The 13195-nt window shown below is 48.8% G+C and overlaps 1 protein-coding gene across 1 annotated transcript in view; it reads right to left on the reverse strand.

The window, feature by feature from the left end:
* DNAH14 (dynein axonemal heavy chain 14) overlaps positions 1-13195 on the reverse strand; it is a gene marked incomplete at its 5' end in the record, with an annotated part of 447359 nt that overhangs the window by 157635 nt on the left and 276529 nt on the right. The window contains 2 exons of the mRNA XM_074988409.1: positions 1381-1551; positions 10389-10556. Coding sequence (XP_074844510.1) covers positions 1381-1551; positions 10389-10556 — 339 coding nt within the window. The remainder of the gene's footprint in view (positions 1-1380; positions 1552-10388; positions 10557-13195) is intronic.

The raw sequence follows: 13195 nt of genomic DNA on the forward strand, positions 1-13195 counted from the left end.
CTTCTCAAAAGGTCTAGCTGCTCCATGCTATGTAGCAGAAACTTAAAATTTGGCAAGTGATGTTCTGTCAGGATTTCCTTTTTCTTGTCACTTTAAAAATCCATTCAAATTTGGCACAGTTGAAAGTCTGTATGCATAGATGGTGAGATATATGGGACCGTGGTGCCCCAGAACCAGAAATATTCCTGGCCTTGGCCTGGGTTGCAGCAAAATTCACCACCTGCTGTCCCCTGCACTCCCCACTGCCTGAGTATCCCAGCCCTCCTGCTGTGCCATGTGTTCCATCATGTGTCCCCTGGTATTTTAAGTTACCCTGTGGCAGAAGTAGGAACCAGGGGACACATGGGGTGGGGAGCATGCCAGGGCAGCAGGCTAGAAGCAGTGCCCCAAGACCCCTGCCTCCCCCTCCCCAGGAGCCACTGCAAGAGGGGAGTGTCCTTCTTCCCCCATCTGATCATGCACCCACCCTTGGATCTGACAAGAGATGCTACTTTTAGCACTGTGCTAATAAGTGGTTGAAGTGTCAAGTTATTTGAACTATACAAATTCTACAGCATTTCACTTCAGATTGAGATCTTGTCAAATCTCATAAACTAAGCTAGTTAAATCTAGTCAAAATCTGTAACAGAACTCCATGGAAAACTGAGTGACATAGGAAGTAGTGTTGGTGTTCCTTATAAAATAATTCCTCTTTGCCTTAGTTCACAATTAAAAATGTGTAGTACTATATTTTAAACATTCCTAAATTTCTGCAAATTGAAAACACTCATAGTTTGCTACAAAATAATATTTTCTGTCAGCAAGTTAAACAGATATAAATACATCACAATACAGTACATAAATGTGAGAGTGAATATTATTGCCATTCCTGGCATTGTGATTTGATTTTTAGCTCCTAAAGCAAAGCATGGTGTGATGTTTCCAGACAGTTCTCAGATGAAATTGATCTTCTCATCTGGATGTAAAGAAATATTTATCAACAGAAAGAGTTATGTGTTATCTAATTCTAATTCTGTGCTGAAAGAGGAAGAAACCCATATGTCTCCCCTCCCTTTTTTCACCCACAGTCAAAGAGAGTAGAGTCACCTAATATTTAAAGGCCCAAACCTGCAAGCCTCTGTACACAGAACTTCTTTGAAAAATCAGCAGGAGTTCTGAAAATGGGGGATTGTAGGATCAGGCTAACATTTTAAACTTTGCTCATATCTGCTCTTAGCTACACATGATTTATAATGGTGTAACTGGGAGCAGATTATGGCCCTTAACTTATACATTAATCATTACTATTATTTTTATAACTAAGGAAGTTTTCCAAAAGGGCCTAAAAGAAATCCACAAAGTTTTCTTATATAAAATATCTAAATAAATATATACATATACCTTAAAATAATTATGTAGTTCATTTGAGAGAAACTGATAAAATAGCTCTTTTTCAGAAGATTCAATCAGGCGATCATGGAGTACTCGGGCTGCTTCATGCACAAAGAGAAGAGCTGCAGTTTCTTTCGAGACAATAACAGACTTGTGAGCTTGCAACAATCCCTGGAGCACCTGTTAGCAATTTTAATATGTAGTGTTTATATGAAGTTTTAAAATAATTGGATTACTAAAAGAGATCCTGGTACATTTATTTTTAAAACATCTTATAATGTATGGTAGCTTAGCAACCGTAATGTCATACATTTTAATCAGAACTAAAGATTCAAATACCTCTCAGTAACGGTAGATATTTTCTTCCTCTGCACATGCATTCAAAGGCATTGAGAAGGCACAACAAGCCTTCTTCTACCTTACAGGAGATGGTAACATGACAGTTCTTGGGCCATGACCATGCTTACAACATAATGCTAGCCAGGGAAGGTGGACTATGAAACAAATGTGTACATTGCATCCCTTATCATCAAGAAGTTACAGAAAATATTGTATCTCTCTGAGGCACAGTGAGTACAGGGTGCAGCTCAATCCCAGCCCTACCACAGGGGTGTTGGTATCAGTCAGATGACAGCCCATATTTGCTCAGTCATAAGTAGGGTGGCCATATCTCCCCTGAACAAATATGGGACATGGGGAATGACCCCTATCCTGGCCAAAATGAGACAGAAGATCACCCTAGCTGGGGTGTTGGGAAGAGGGCTGCTGCCCCACCAACGAAGCTCCTGGCTTCCCTGAACTGTGGGTGGCAGCCTGCCCCACCACACAGGTCCAGCCCATGTCTGCCCTAGTTGGAGGACGTGGGGCAGCTCCAGCTCCAACCCTACTGCAGCCATGGTCCACACCCCACACCCACTCAAACCTCCAGTGGCTCCAGCATCAGAGGCCCCGCTCCAACTCGCCTCAGCCCTGGCTCCCACTCCAACCTCTGTGGTCCAGCTCAACCTACTGTGGCTCCAGCTCTAGCCCCCTTGGGTCTGGCTCCAGCAGCCCTGCTCCAACCCCACCAGCCCTGGCTCTCGCTCCAACCTCTGGCTCCGGCTCATATCTCAGCTTCGCTCCAAGCCCCACAGCCCTGGCCCCTGCTCCAACCCCACTGAAGCCCTGGTTCACCACCTCTGTGGCTCCAGCCCCAACCCCCATGTGTCCTCTCAGCCACCTAGGCTCCCGCTCCAACCCCGGTGGCCCTGGTTGTGCAATGGTGGGTATGGAGCAGATAAGCCTTGTCAACCTTCCCCCTCAACTTCAGTGGGGGTCCCAAGCTATGCACTTTGGACCAGAATCAGCAGGGGCACAGTCCAAGCTGGGCACAGTCCAAGCCCATCCCAGCCCACCCCCAGGACAAGTAGGGTTCCTAAGCTGGCTCCCTTGGAGGACTTGTAGTTCCCACTCACCCCAGAGCGCTTGCAATTTACCCCTCCCACCAAGCCCAGATTTTAGTTAGAGGTATACAGTACAAGCTATGGACAGATCATGGGCCATGAATTTTTGTTTAGAGCCTGTGATTCATCCATGATTTTAACTAAAAATACCCGTGACTGAAACAGAGCATTAGCCATAAACATAAGCTATTAAAGTGACTGCGGGTGCACTTTTTGAGACATTGGACAGTTTGTGACACATGGGCTACGTCTACACGTGAACGCTACATCGAAATAGCCTATTTCGATGAATAACGTCTACACGTCCTCCAGGGCTGGAGCAGTCAATGTTCAACGTCGATGTTGGGCAGCACCACATTGAAGTAGGCGCTGCGATGGAACGTCTACACGCAAAAGTAGCACACATCGAAATAAGGGTGCCAGGAACAGCTGCAGACAGGGTCACAGGGCGGACTAGCGCTTCCAGGGCAACAGCTAGCCACTCCCTTAAAGGGCCCCTCCCAGACACACACAGCCTGCACAGCACGCGGTCTGCAGAGCCATAGGCATGCACACCTCAAGCGACACAGTCATGGACCCTCAGCAGCAGCAGCAGCCAGAGGTCCACCCAACCGCCCCTGTAGGAGCAGTGCTCGCCCTGCTCAATGCCATGCAGGAAGCAGCTGATCACATCCTAGTCACAGAGGAGGAGCTGCCCACAGGGGAGGAGGAAGCAACCCCCAACCCTGCAGCACCCCTCCCCGCCACCCTCACACGCCGCCAGCTGTGGAGCTACCCCACGAGCACCCACTGGTGGGAGCAGCTGGTGCTCGGAGAGTGGGACGACGACCGCTGGCTCAGGAACTTTCGCATCAGCCAGCAGACATTTCTGGAGCTATGCCAGTGGCTCACCCCCGCACTGAGGTACCAGGACACCTTTATGCGGCGTGCCCTCAGTGTGGAGAAATGGGTTGGCATCGCTGCCTGGAAGCTGGCCACTCCAGACAGCTACCGATCCGTGGGCCAGCAGTTTGGCGTCGGCAAGGCCACCATCAGGGCTGTCCTCATGGAGGTAAGAGGACCCAGGGTGGGAGGGGGAGGCAGCCCTGGCAGGGGAGGGGAGCCCTGGCAGGGGATGGGAGGGGACGGGGACCCTGGCAGGGGAGGGTCACACACACCCTGCACACCCCTCACTGGTGCTCTCCCATGTGCTTCCCCTGCAGGTTGTCCGCGCCATCAACGCCCTGCTCCTCCACAGGCTCGTGAGGCTTGGGGACCCAGATGCCGCCATCACGGGCTTTGCCACCCTGGGCTTCTCCAGTTGCTTCAGGGCTCTGGATGGGACCCACATCCCCATCTGCGCCCCGGAGCACAGTGGAGAATGCTACCTAAACAGGAAGGGCTACCACTCAGTAGTCCTCCAGGCCTTGGTGGACAGCCGGGGCCGCTTCCTGGATATATATGTGGGCTGGCCTGGCAGCACCCACGACGCCCGGGTATTCCGGAACTCGGGCCTGTGCCACCGGCTGGAGGAGGGGACCTACATCCCCCAGCGGGAGATCCCTGTCAGGGACACCACCATGCCCCTCTGCGTCATCGCAGACGCGGCATACCCCCTCTGGCCCTGGCTCATGCACCCTTACACGGGCCACCTGTCAGCCAGCCAGGAGCGCTTCAACAGGTGCCTGAACCACGCGCGCCAGGTGGTGGAGCGCACATTTGGCTGCCTCAAGGGGCGCTGGAGGTGTCTCCTCACCTGCCTTGATGCGGGCCCCACCAACATCCCCCAGATTGTGGGCGCATGCAGCGCCCTCCACAACCTCGTCGAGAGCAAGGGGGAGGCCTTCTTTCAGGGCTGGGCTGTGGAGGCTGGCAGGGCCAATGTGCAGCCACCCACTGCCCTCAGTCTCCAGGTGGACCCCGAAGGGACCCGGGACCGGGAGGCCCTGCGGGCCCAGTTCGATGAGGCTGCAGGGTGAACACTGGCAGGCCCCCCACTGCACCCCCCCCATCCTCCACAACACTCCCTGCCCCTACGCCCACACCACAGAGCACCCAAGAGCACCCCCCCCAACTTTTCTTGTAAATAAAAACAGACATGTTTTTCGTGAAACCAGAATATATATGTTGAACTCTTATTATTATATCATAACTATGTACAGCCAAAATAAATATTATGTATATACGTATTATAAGATGAAAGGAAAAAAAAGGGGAAGACAAGGAAGGGGAGAACTATTTACAGGGGGGGCCGGTATCATCATAACATAAACAGAACAGGGGTCTAATACAAACTATTTACAAAAGATAGGTGAAGGGGATATATACAAAGGGGGAGGGGCCACGTCCTGGGCCCCACACCCCCTAATGTCCAGCGCTGGGGGTGGGCAGCCACGAGCCGCGCCTCGGCCGCAGCCCACGCCGGGGCTGGCTGGGGGCTGGGCGGACCGGGAGATAAGGCCGGTGGGTGTCAGCTGGCCCCAGGTCCCCCTCGGCGGAAGGGCCCTCGGTGGCGGACGGCGGTGCAACGGCGGGTGGAGCGGCGGGTGGAGCAGGCAGGGCGGGCAGAGCGGCGGCCGGCACGGCATGGGGGGCCAGGTAGTCTGTGAAGTGCACAAATGTGTGCATGAAGGCCCCCCATGCCTCCTGGCACCAGCCAGCGCCCGCTCCTGGACTTCGAGGCGCCACTCCTCCACCCGCAGGTGCTGCTCAGAGACCTCCAGCTGTCGACGAAGGATGGCCAGCAGCTGGAGGTCTGTCGCTGTCCTCGGATGGTGCCGGCTCCGCCGTTGTCCCCGCCCTGGGGCCGGTCGGTGCTCCGCCGAGGGGCTGGCCTGGAGTGATGGCCCCGGTGGGCTCTCCGGGACCACTGACACCTCGCCGGCGCTCTCCGGTCTTTCCGATGGTGCAGCTGCGGAACACGGAAGGAAGAAGAGTGGAGACAGCCGTTAGTGTGGGCCCCAAGCCGTGGCCCTTGTCCCCTCACCCCTCTGCTGCTGATTCCCCATCCCCGTCCCTGGGAGATGCTGCTGCTGCTGCTGATGGGTGTCCCACCCCCTCCCCCCGGGGGACCCTAGGTTCCGCTCCCCACATCCCCAGGGATGGGGCATGGCACTGTCGTGCTGGGGGGGCAGGGATTGATGCACTCTTCTGAGGGACATGCCACTGCTGTCCTTGGGGCCATGGTCATCTGGGCATGTGGAGGGTCTTGGTCATATCTGTTACCCCTGCCCCTCAACCCCGGGGGTGTGCGCCGGGGGGGTACATACCTGATGGTCCACTCCCACGGTCGGGGGACACCTGGTGGGCGGACGCCCTGCTGGAGCTCTGGGACGGGATGTGGATCTGGAGCCCCACGTCGCTGGAGGAGGACTCCCCCTCCTCCTCCTCCTCCAGTGCCCCAGGGGTGGGCTCCTGGGGGGGCCCCTGGGTGCAGGGCTTACCTCCGGGGCGGACTCTGCCTCCAGGGCCTGTTGGGACTCGTCGGCCAAGGTATCAAGAGTGGCCGGAGAGGAGGAGGTGTGCCGGGGGCCCAGGATGGCCCTGAGCTCCCTGTAAAAGGGGCAAGTGACAGGGGCGGCCCCAGATCGGCCGGCCGCATCCGGGGCCCAGGCGTAACCCTGCCGCAGCTCCTTCACCTTAGTCCTGACATGGTCAGGAGTGCGGGCAGGGTGACCCCGGGCGGCGAGGCCCTTGGCCAGCTGAGCGAATACATCCGCGTTCCGCCTCTTGCTCCCCATTACCTGGAGCACCTCCTCCTCACTCCAGAGCCCCAGCAGGTCCCGAAGCTCGGCCTCCATCCAGGAGGGGCTCCGCTGCCGCTTCCCAGCCTGGCTGCCAATCTGGGAGCCCTGGCTCCCCTTGCGGGGGGTGCGCTGGGGGTGCTCAGGGGGCTGGGGGGCGGCCATCACAGCAGTCGGGGGTTGGTGTGGCTGCTCAGAGACATGCAGGCTGGCCGCGTGGCTGGGCTGCCACCTGCACGCTCTCTCAGCTTCCTGCACAGGAAGGCAGGGGGCGGGGACCTTTAAGGGGCCGCTGCACGCAGCAACCATTGAGCTCAGGGGCTGGAGAGAGCGTCTCTCAACCCCTCAGCTGATGGCCACCATGGCGGACCCCACTATTTCGATGTTGTGGGACGCGCAACGGCTACACGTTCCCTACTTCGACGTTGAACGTTGAAGTAGGGCGCTATTCCTATCTCCTGATGGGGATAGCGACTTCGATGTCTCGCCGCCTTACGTCGATGTCAACTTCGAAATAGCGCCTGCCACGTGTAGCCGTGACAGGTGCTATTTCGAAGTTGGCGCGGCTACTTCGAAGTAGCTGGCACGCGTAGATGCAGCTATGCAGTTCCTACACCATGCATACTAAGCATAGAAACAATTCCTGACCTAATAATTGCCCTTTCCCCATCTTCCCTGGCCACACACATGTGAAAATATATATCTCTGTAGATCATGCACAAGGACTGATATATCTGCTCAGCCTGGACTAAAACCTTAATTTTTCCATTAAATGAACATACTCAAAGTGTTAATTCAGCCCTGGTATAAGTGGAAGCACAACATAATAAATACCAATGTAGTTGTGCCTGCTTGTTGCAGGGCTAAAAATGACCAAAATCAGGAGTGCAGATAGCCTTGCTGGACCCCTGGGTAAGGTGGAGGGAGGCCTGAATCCACACCTCCAGAAGGCCAGAAGGCAATCCTCAGTGACTCAAGGACTACAGAATCATAGAATACTAGAACTGGAAGTCATTGAGTCCAGTTCCCTGCCCTCTCGGCAGGGCCAAACACCATCTAGACTATTCCCAATAGGTATATATATCTAATCTGCTTTTAAAAATCTCACACCACATTGAGCGGAAGGGACCTCAGGAGGTCATTGAGTCCAGTCCCCCGTTCTCTTGGCAGTACAAAGCACCATCCCTGACAAACTTTTTTTTTTTTAAAATCTAATTGCCCAGATCCCTAAAGGGCCTCCTCAAACACTGAGCTCACTACCCTGGGTTTAGTAGGCCCATGTTCAAACCACTGAGCTATGCCTCCCTCTAGGGATGGAGATTCCACAACCTCCCTAGGTAACTTATTCCAGTGTTTAATCACCCTGATAGTTAGGAAGATTTTCCTAATGTCCAACCTAAACCTCCTTGGCTGCAGTTTAAGCCCATTGCTCCTTATCCTGTCCTCAGAGGCCAAGGAGAACATTTTTTTCTCCCTCCTCCTTGTAACTCTCTTTAAGGTACTTGAAAACTGCTATCATGTTCCCCCGTCTTCTCTTTTCTAAACTAAACAAGACCAGTTCTTTCAGTCTTCCCTTGTAGCTCATGTTCTTTAGACTTTTAATCATTCTTGTTGCTCTTCTCTGGACCTTCTTCAATTTCTCCACATTCTTGCAATGTGGTGCCCAGAACTTGGCCTAACCAGCACAGAGTGAAGCGGAAGAAAGATCTCTTGTGTCTTGCTCACTACACTCCTGTTAATACATCCCAGACTCTTGTTTACTGTTTTTGCAACAGCATCATACGGCTGACTGATAGTTAGCTTGCGGTCCATTATGACCTCCAAATCCCTCTCTGTGGTACTCTTTCCTAGACAGTTGTTTCCCATTCTATATGTATGAAGCTGATTGTTCCTAAGTGGAATACTTTGCATTTGTCCTTATTAAACTTCATCCTGTTTACCTCAGACCATTTCTCCAGTTTGTCCAGATCATTTTGAATTATGACGCTAGCCTTCAAAGCAGTTGCAACCCCTTCCAGCTTGGTAGCATCTTCATATTTAATAAGCATACTCTCTATTGAGTATCTAACTTAGTTGATGTAGATATTGAATAAAAATGGTCCCAAAACAGATCCCTGCGGAACCCCACTTGTTATGTCTTTCCAGCATGACTGTGAACCATTAACAACTACTGTTTCAGAATGGTTATCCAGCCAGATATGCACCAACCTTATAGTGGCCCCATCTAAGTTGTACTAGCTTAGCTTATTGATAAGAAGATCATGTAAGACTGTGGCAAATGCCTTACTAAAGTCTCAGTATACCACATACACCACTTCTCCCTTATCCACAAGACTTGTTATCCTGTCAGAAAAGCTATCAGATTGGTCTGGAATGATTTGTTCTTTACAAATCCATGATGGCTGTCACCTATCATCTTATTATCTTCCAGATATTTACATAAGAATTACTTAATTATTTGCTCCATTATCTTTCCTAGCACAGAAATTAAACTGACTGGTCTGTAGTTTCCTGGGTTATTCTTTTTTTCCCTTTTTATGGATGGGCACCATATTTGCCCTTTTCCAGTGTTCTGGAATCTCTCCTGACTTTCAGAAACTTTTAAAAGATAATAGCTAAAGGTGCAGAAACCTCCTCTATCAGTTCCTTAAGTATTCTAGGATGCATTTCATCAAGCCCTGGTGACTTGCATTCATCTAATTTTTCTAAGTAATTTTTAACTTGTTCTTTGTTTTTTTTTTTAATTCTCTAAACCTACCCCCTTCCCACTAGCATGCACTATGTTAGGCATTTCTGCATCAGCCTTCTTGGTTTGACTGTGTCATTCCCCCTCCCCAGCCCACAGCACTGCCTGGAGAATGCTATGTGTTGCTCTTGTGGTGATTGAGAGGGACCAAGGCTCCAGGTCTGCCACTACCACAGTAGTAGCCAGGGTGTCTGGGAGCCCTGGGCCTTTTTGAATTTCTTTGCCCTGGGGCAACTGCCCTAGTGGGGCCAACAGCCACTGTGGGACCTGGGATAACGTGGGAGGGTGGTCCAATTCTGTGCCCAGAATGGGTGGGTCCTAGGGTAAAAGGGAGCTGGGTCTAGGGTAATCAGTCCTTAGCACCACCTGAATCTTGGTGCTGGGGCCCCCTCTCTCTCCTTTGGAGCCACATGGGGCATCGGAGCAGTGCTGCTGTGGCCCTTCAAAAGGGCCTGGAGCTTGAGCTGCCACTGCTGACAAAGTATCAACAGCAGCACTGGAGCTCTGGTCTCCTTTGAAATACCAGGCCCTTAGGCAACTGCTCCATTTAACCCTGATATTGGTGAGCCTGATTGCCCCCTTTGCCCACCACAATCCCACATTGATACACCTGGCCAAATTATTTATTTCATAGATATTTGTTTCTCATATTAACACATTCTTTTATTGAAAGACACACAGGTAAGATACACCAGTATATATCAGTGCACAAATAAGATATAGGTTACTATCTATTGCTCCTGATATGGCCACTCTGATAGGCAGCAATAAATACTTTTAAAATGAACAATTTGTAATTTGAAGGTCACCACCCCATTCCACCCTCTGTTTTCTCCTGAGTATTTATCAAATTCTCAGTGATCTTGGCAATTCTGAAACCAAAGACTGGAATATATACGTAAATCTCCAAATATATTTCACTTGTATCTCATAAACTAAATTGAAATTATCATAGGACTGCAAGTGCCAAGACTAATTTAATAATCTAACTCCAAGAACCATGCTAAATTAGGTAGACAAAATTATACATGCTCATGCTTGTCCACTGTGTACAAATATTAAGAATACGTTTATGGTAATCTAACTGTCTAGTGTAGTATAACAAACCTTAAAGAGATCTCGTAGATTAAATGCGTAATGGCACTTCGCTGGCGTAGGCAGCATGCTGCGGAATATGCTATAGTATACAGCTATGGAGGAAGAAGTTAGAAAGTCACTGCATTTCTGAACTTCAGACAAGAATTTGTTGTTATACAGATATGTTCCCAGATGAACCTAAAGAAGAAAAATGTACAGGATTTAAGTACCGCTTCTTAAGAAAGGCTGAAGCATACTGCTAATTGCTGAAACAAAACAAAGCTTATAGGACAAAAAGCAGCAATTTATAATTTTCATTAATTATTTTAACAGGAAAAGACATTCTTTTTTATCTGCAAAGTAACTTTGATTCTTCAAGATATGTTGTCCACTTCTGATTTGTGTACCCAGTGTACTTGAGCAACAGACTTTTGGTCAGCAATACCTGTTTGGGTAAGGTGTGTGTCCTGAGTTTTTTTATGTCTCCAAATGAGGGTGTTACAAGACAGGACCAATTAAACTGCCCCCCAGTTTCTTCATTATAGCAATCTTTACGAAAATAGATTCTGCAGTAGCAGGGATATAGGGCATGTTGCGGAATGTGTGTGTACAGGTAAATTACTACTTCTTTCTCAAGTGCATGTCCACAAATATAGCAATTGACATGTGGGAAATGGGAATCACGTGTCTTGAAACAAAGACTATAGAATTTAATTCCCAAAGTTCACATCAGTTCTACATCCAGCCACACATTCACTCAGCTTTATGTCATTGCAACATGTCCTTACAAAGTCCACAATAGGAACATTCCTTAGAGAGAGTAAGCATCCTGAGTGCAGGTAAACAGGCAATAATCCTAGGAGGTGACCGTTCATTGGCCAGTACATTAAAGTTTTGTTGCACAGTGAGACCCAGTTATATTCGGCACTGGTGAGGCCACATCTGGAATATTGTGTCCAGTTTTGGGCTCCGTACTATAAAAAGGACATGGATGTGCTCGAGCAGGTTCAGTGGAGGGCAACTAAAATTATAAAGGGGCTGGAGCAGATGACCTATGAGGAGAGGCTGAGGGATTTGGGTTTATTTAGTGTACAGAAGAGAAGACAGAAGGGTGATTTAATAGCAGCCTTCAACTTCCTGAAGGGATTCTCTGAAGAGGATGGGCAGAAATTGTTCTCAGTGGTGATAGATGGTAGAACAAAGAGCAATGGTTTCAAGTTGCAGAGGGAGAGGTGTAGGTTGGATATTAGGAAAAGCTACTTCACCAGGGGGGTGATGAAGCACTGGAATGCATTGCTTAGAGAGGTGATGGAATCTCCATCCCTAGAGGTTTTCAATTCCCAGCTTGACAAGGTCCTTGTTGGGATGGATCCTGCTTGAATCAGGGGCTGGACTAGATGACCTCCTGAGGTCCCTTCCAGCCCTACGAGTCTATATGTTCTGTGAACAATAACAGCCTGAACCTTCACTGTTTCTGCATATACAACAGAGTCAGAGAGAACAGTTTTACCTAATCTGTGTAAAAGGGAAGTGCCCTATAGACCTCTAAAGAATGCAGTCTCGTCATCCTTGTGAGCTTGAGATTTCAATAAAAAAAATCAGCATATGAGTGATAGGATTCAAGTAAAAATCAAACATCACCTTTGGTAAGGAGTTAGAATGGACCTTTAATGAGAGATCCTCTATGGAAGACAGCATATACAGTAAAAGCTCTGTTATCTGGCATGTTGTAGGAATGGAGGATGCTGGTTAATTGAATATTCTGGTTAACCGAGAGTTATGCTTTAACAATGGAATACCAATTTTCAAAGAATTAGAAACACTAAACTGAATAAAGTACAAAATAGTACATAGGTACTCATCAATTCAGTAGTAGTACTGCACTGCAGAGTGGTTGGTTTCTTGAAGCACTTAGGTGTATACAGATAAACTTTTCCATAGAATAAGTGATCTTAGGGATACTACATCTCACTATGGGCAGTGAATGGGGTACATCCAGATCACTTAAAATAAACTTAACACTAAAACTGTACTGAACATAATTTCATCTTTCTTTGATGATTCAAAAGGCACTTCAAGATCTTACAGCCCTGCAAGGCCATCCCTGATAAATAAATCCCTGATTTCCTCTTGCTTATTCTTTTCTGCCTCCTTTGCATAAAAGTAGAAAATGCAATTGCATACTATGCTGGACAGTATAGCAATTTTGGTTACTAGATTTGTATTGGGAGCTATCAGAAATGCTGGTTAATTGAGCTTTCTGGTTAACTGAATGATGGATAACAGAACTTGTATAGTAAATGCCCTGCCATCAGGAACAATAACTCCCCTAATCTCCTTGGTAATGCTGTTGTTAATAAAAACATGGTCTTTGCTTATAAGTGAAATAGACCAAGGTGGAATCATGAGACACGCAAGGATTAAAAAGATTTTTGCTATCCTTTTTAACAAAGTTGTTAAACTAGTTTTATATAACAAATTACTATGACAATTTTTGAGTCTTTATCCACCTTTTATCAGTTAAGCTAGCAATTAAGTAGGTATGCTATGACCCAATTATTACACCACCTTCTGTAAGGGAGGAACAGGCATCTTATGTGAACTGTATTTGTACAGGAAAGGTTGGTACCAGGGATCTCTCTTTAACCTGCAGTACCAATGGCTACAAGATTGGTGGTAAAGCCATTTATTTCATGATGAGAGGGGTCCCAGTATGGAACACACCAATAAGTTTCTCAGCACTGAAACAGAGGGTGCCATGAATGCAGTAGTTATTGAAGTGGAAGATATTCTGGCTACAATCACATAGATGAAAACTGAAGATGAGCTAAATCTCT

Source organism: Carettochelys insculpta, chromosome 3 (genome assembly GCF_033958435.1).
Source record: "Carettochelys insculpta isolate YL-2023 chromosome 3, ASM3395843v1, whole genome shotgun sequence".
In the NCBI taxonomy this organism is placed as follows: Eukaryota; Metazoa; Chordata; order Testudines; family Carettochelyidae; genus Carettochelys; species Carettochelys insculpta.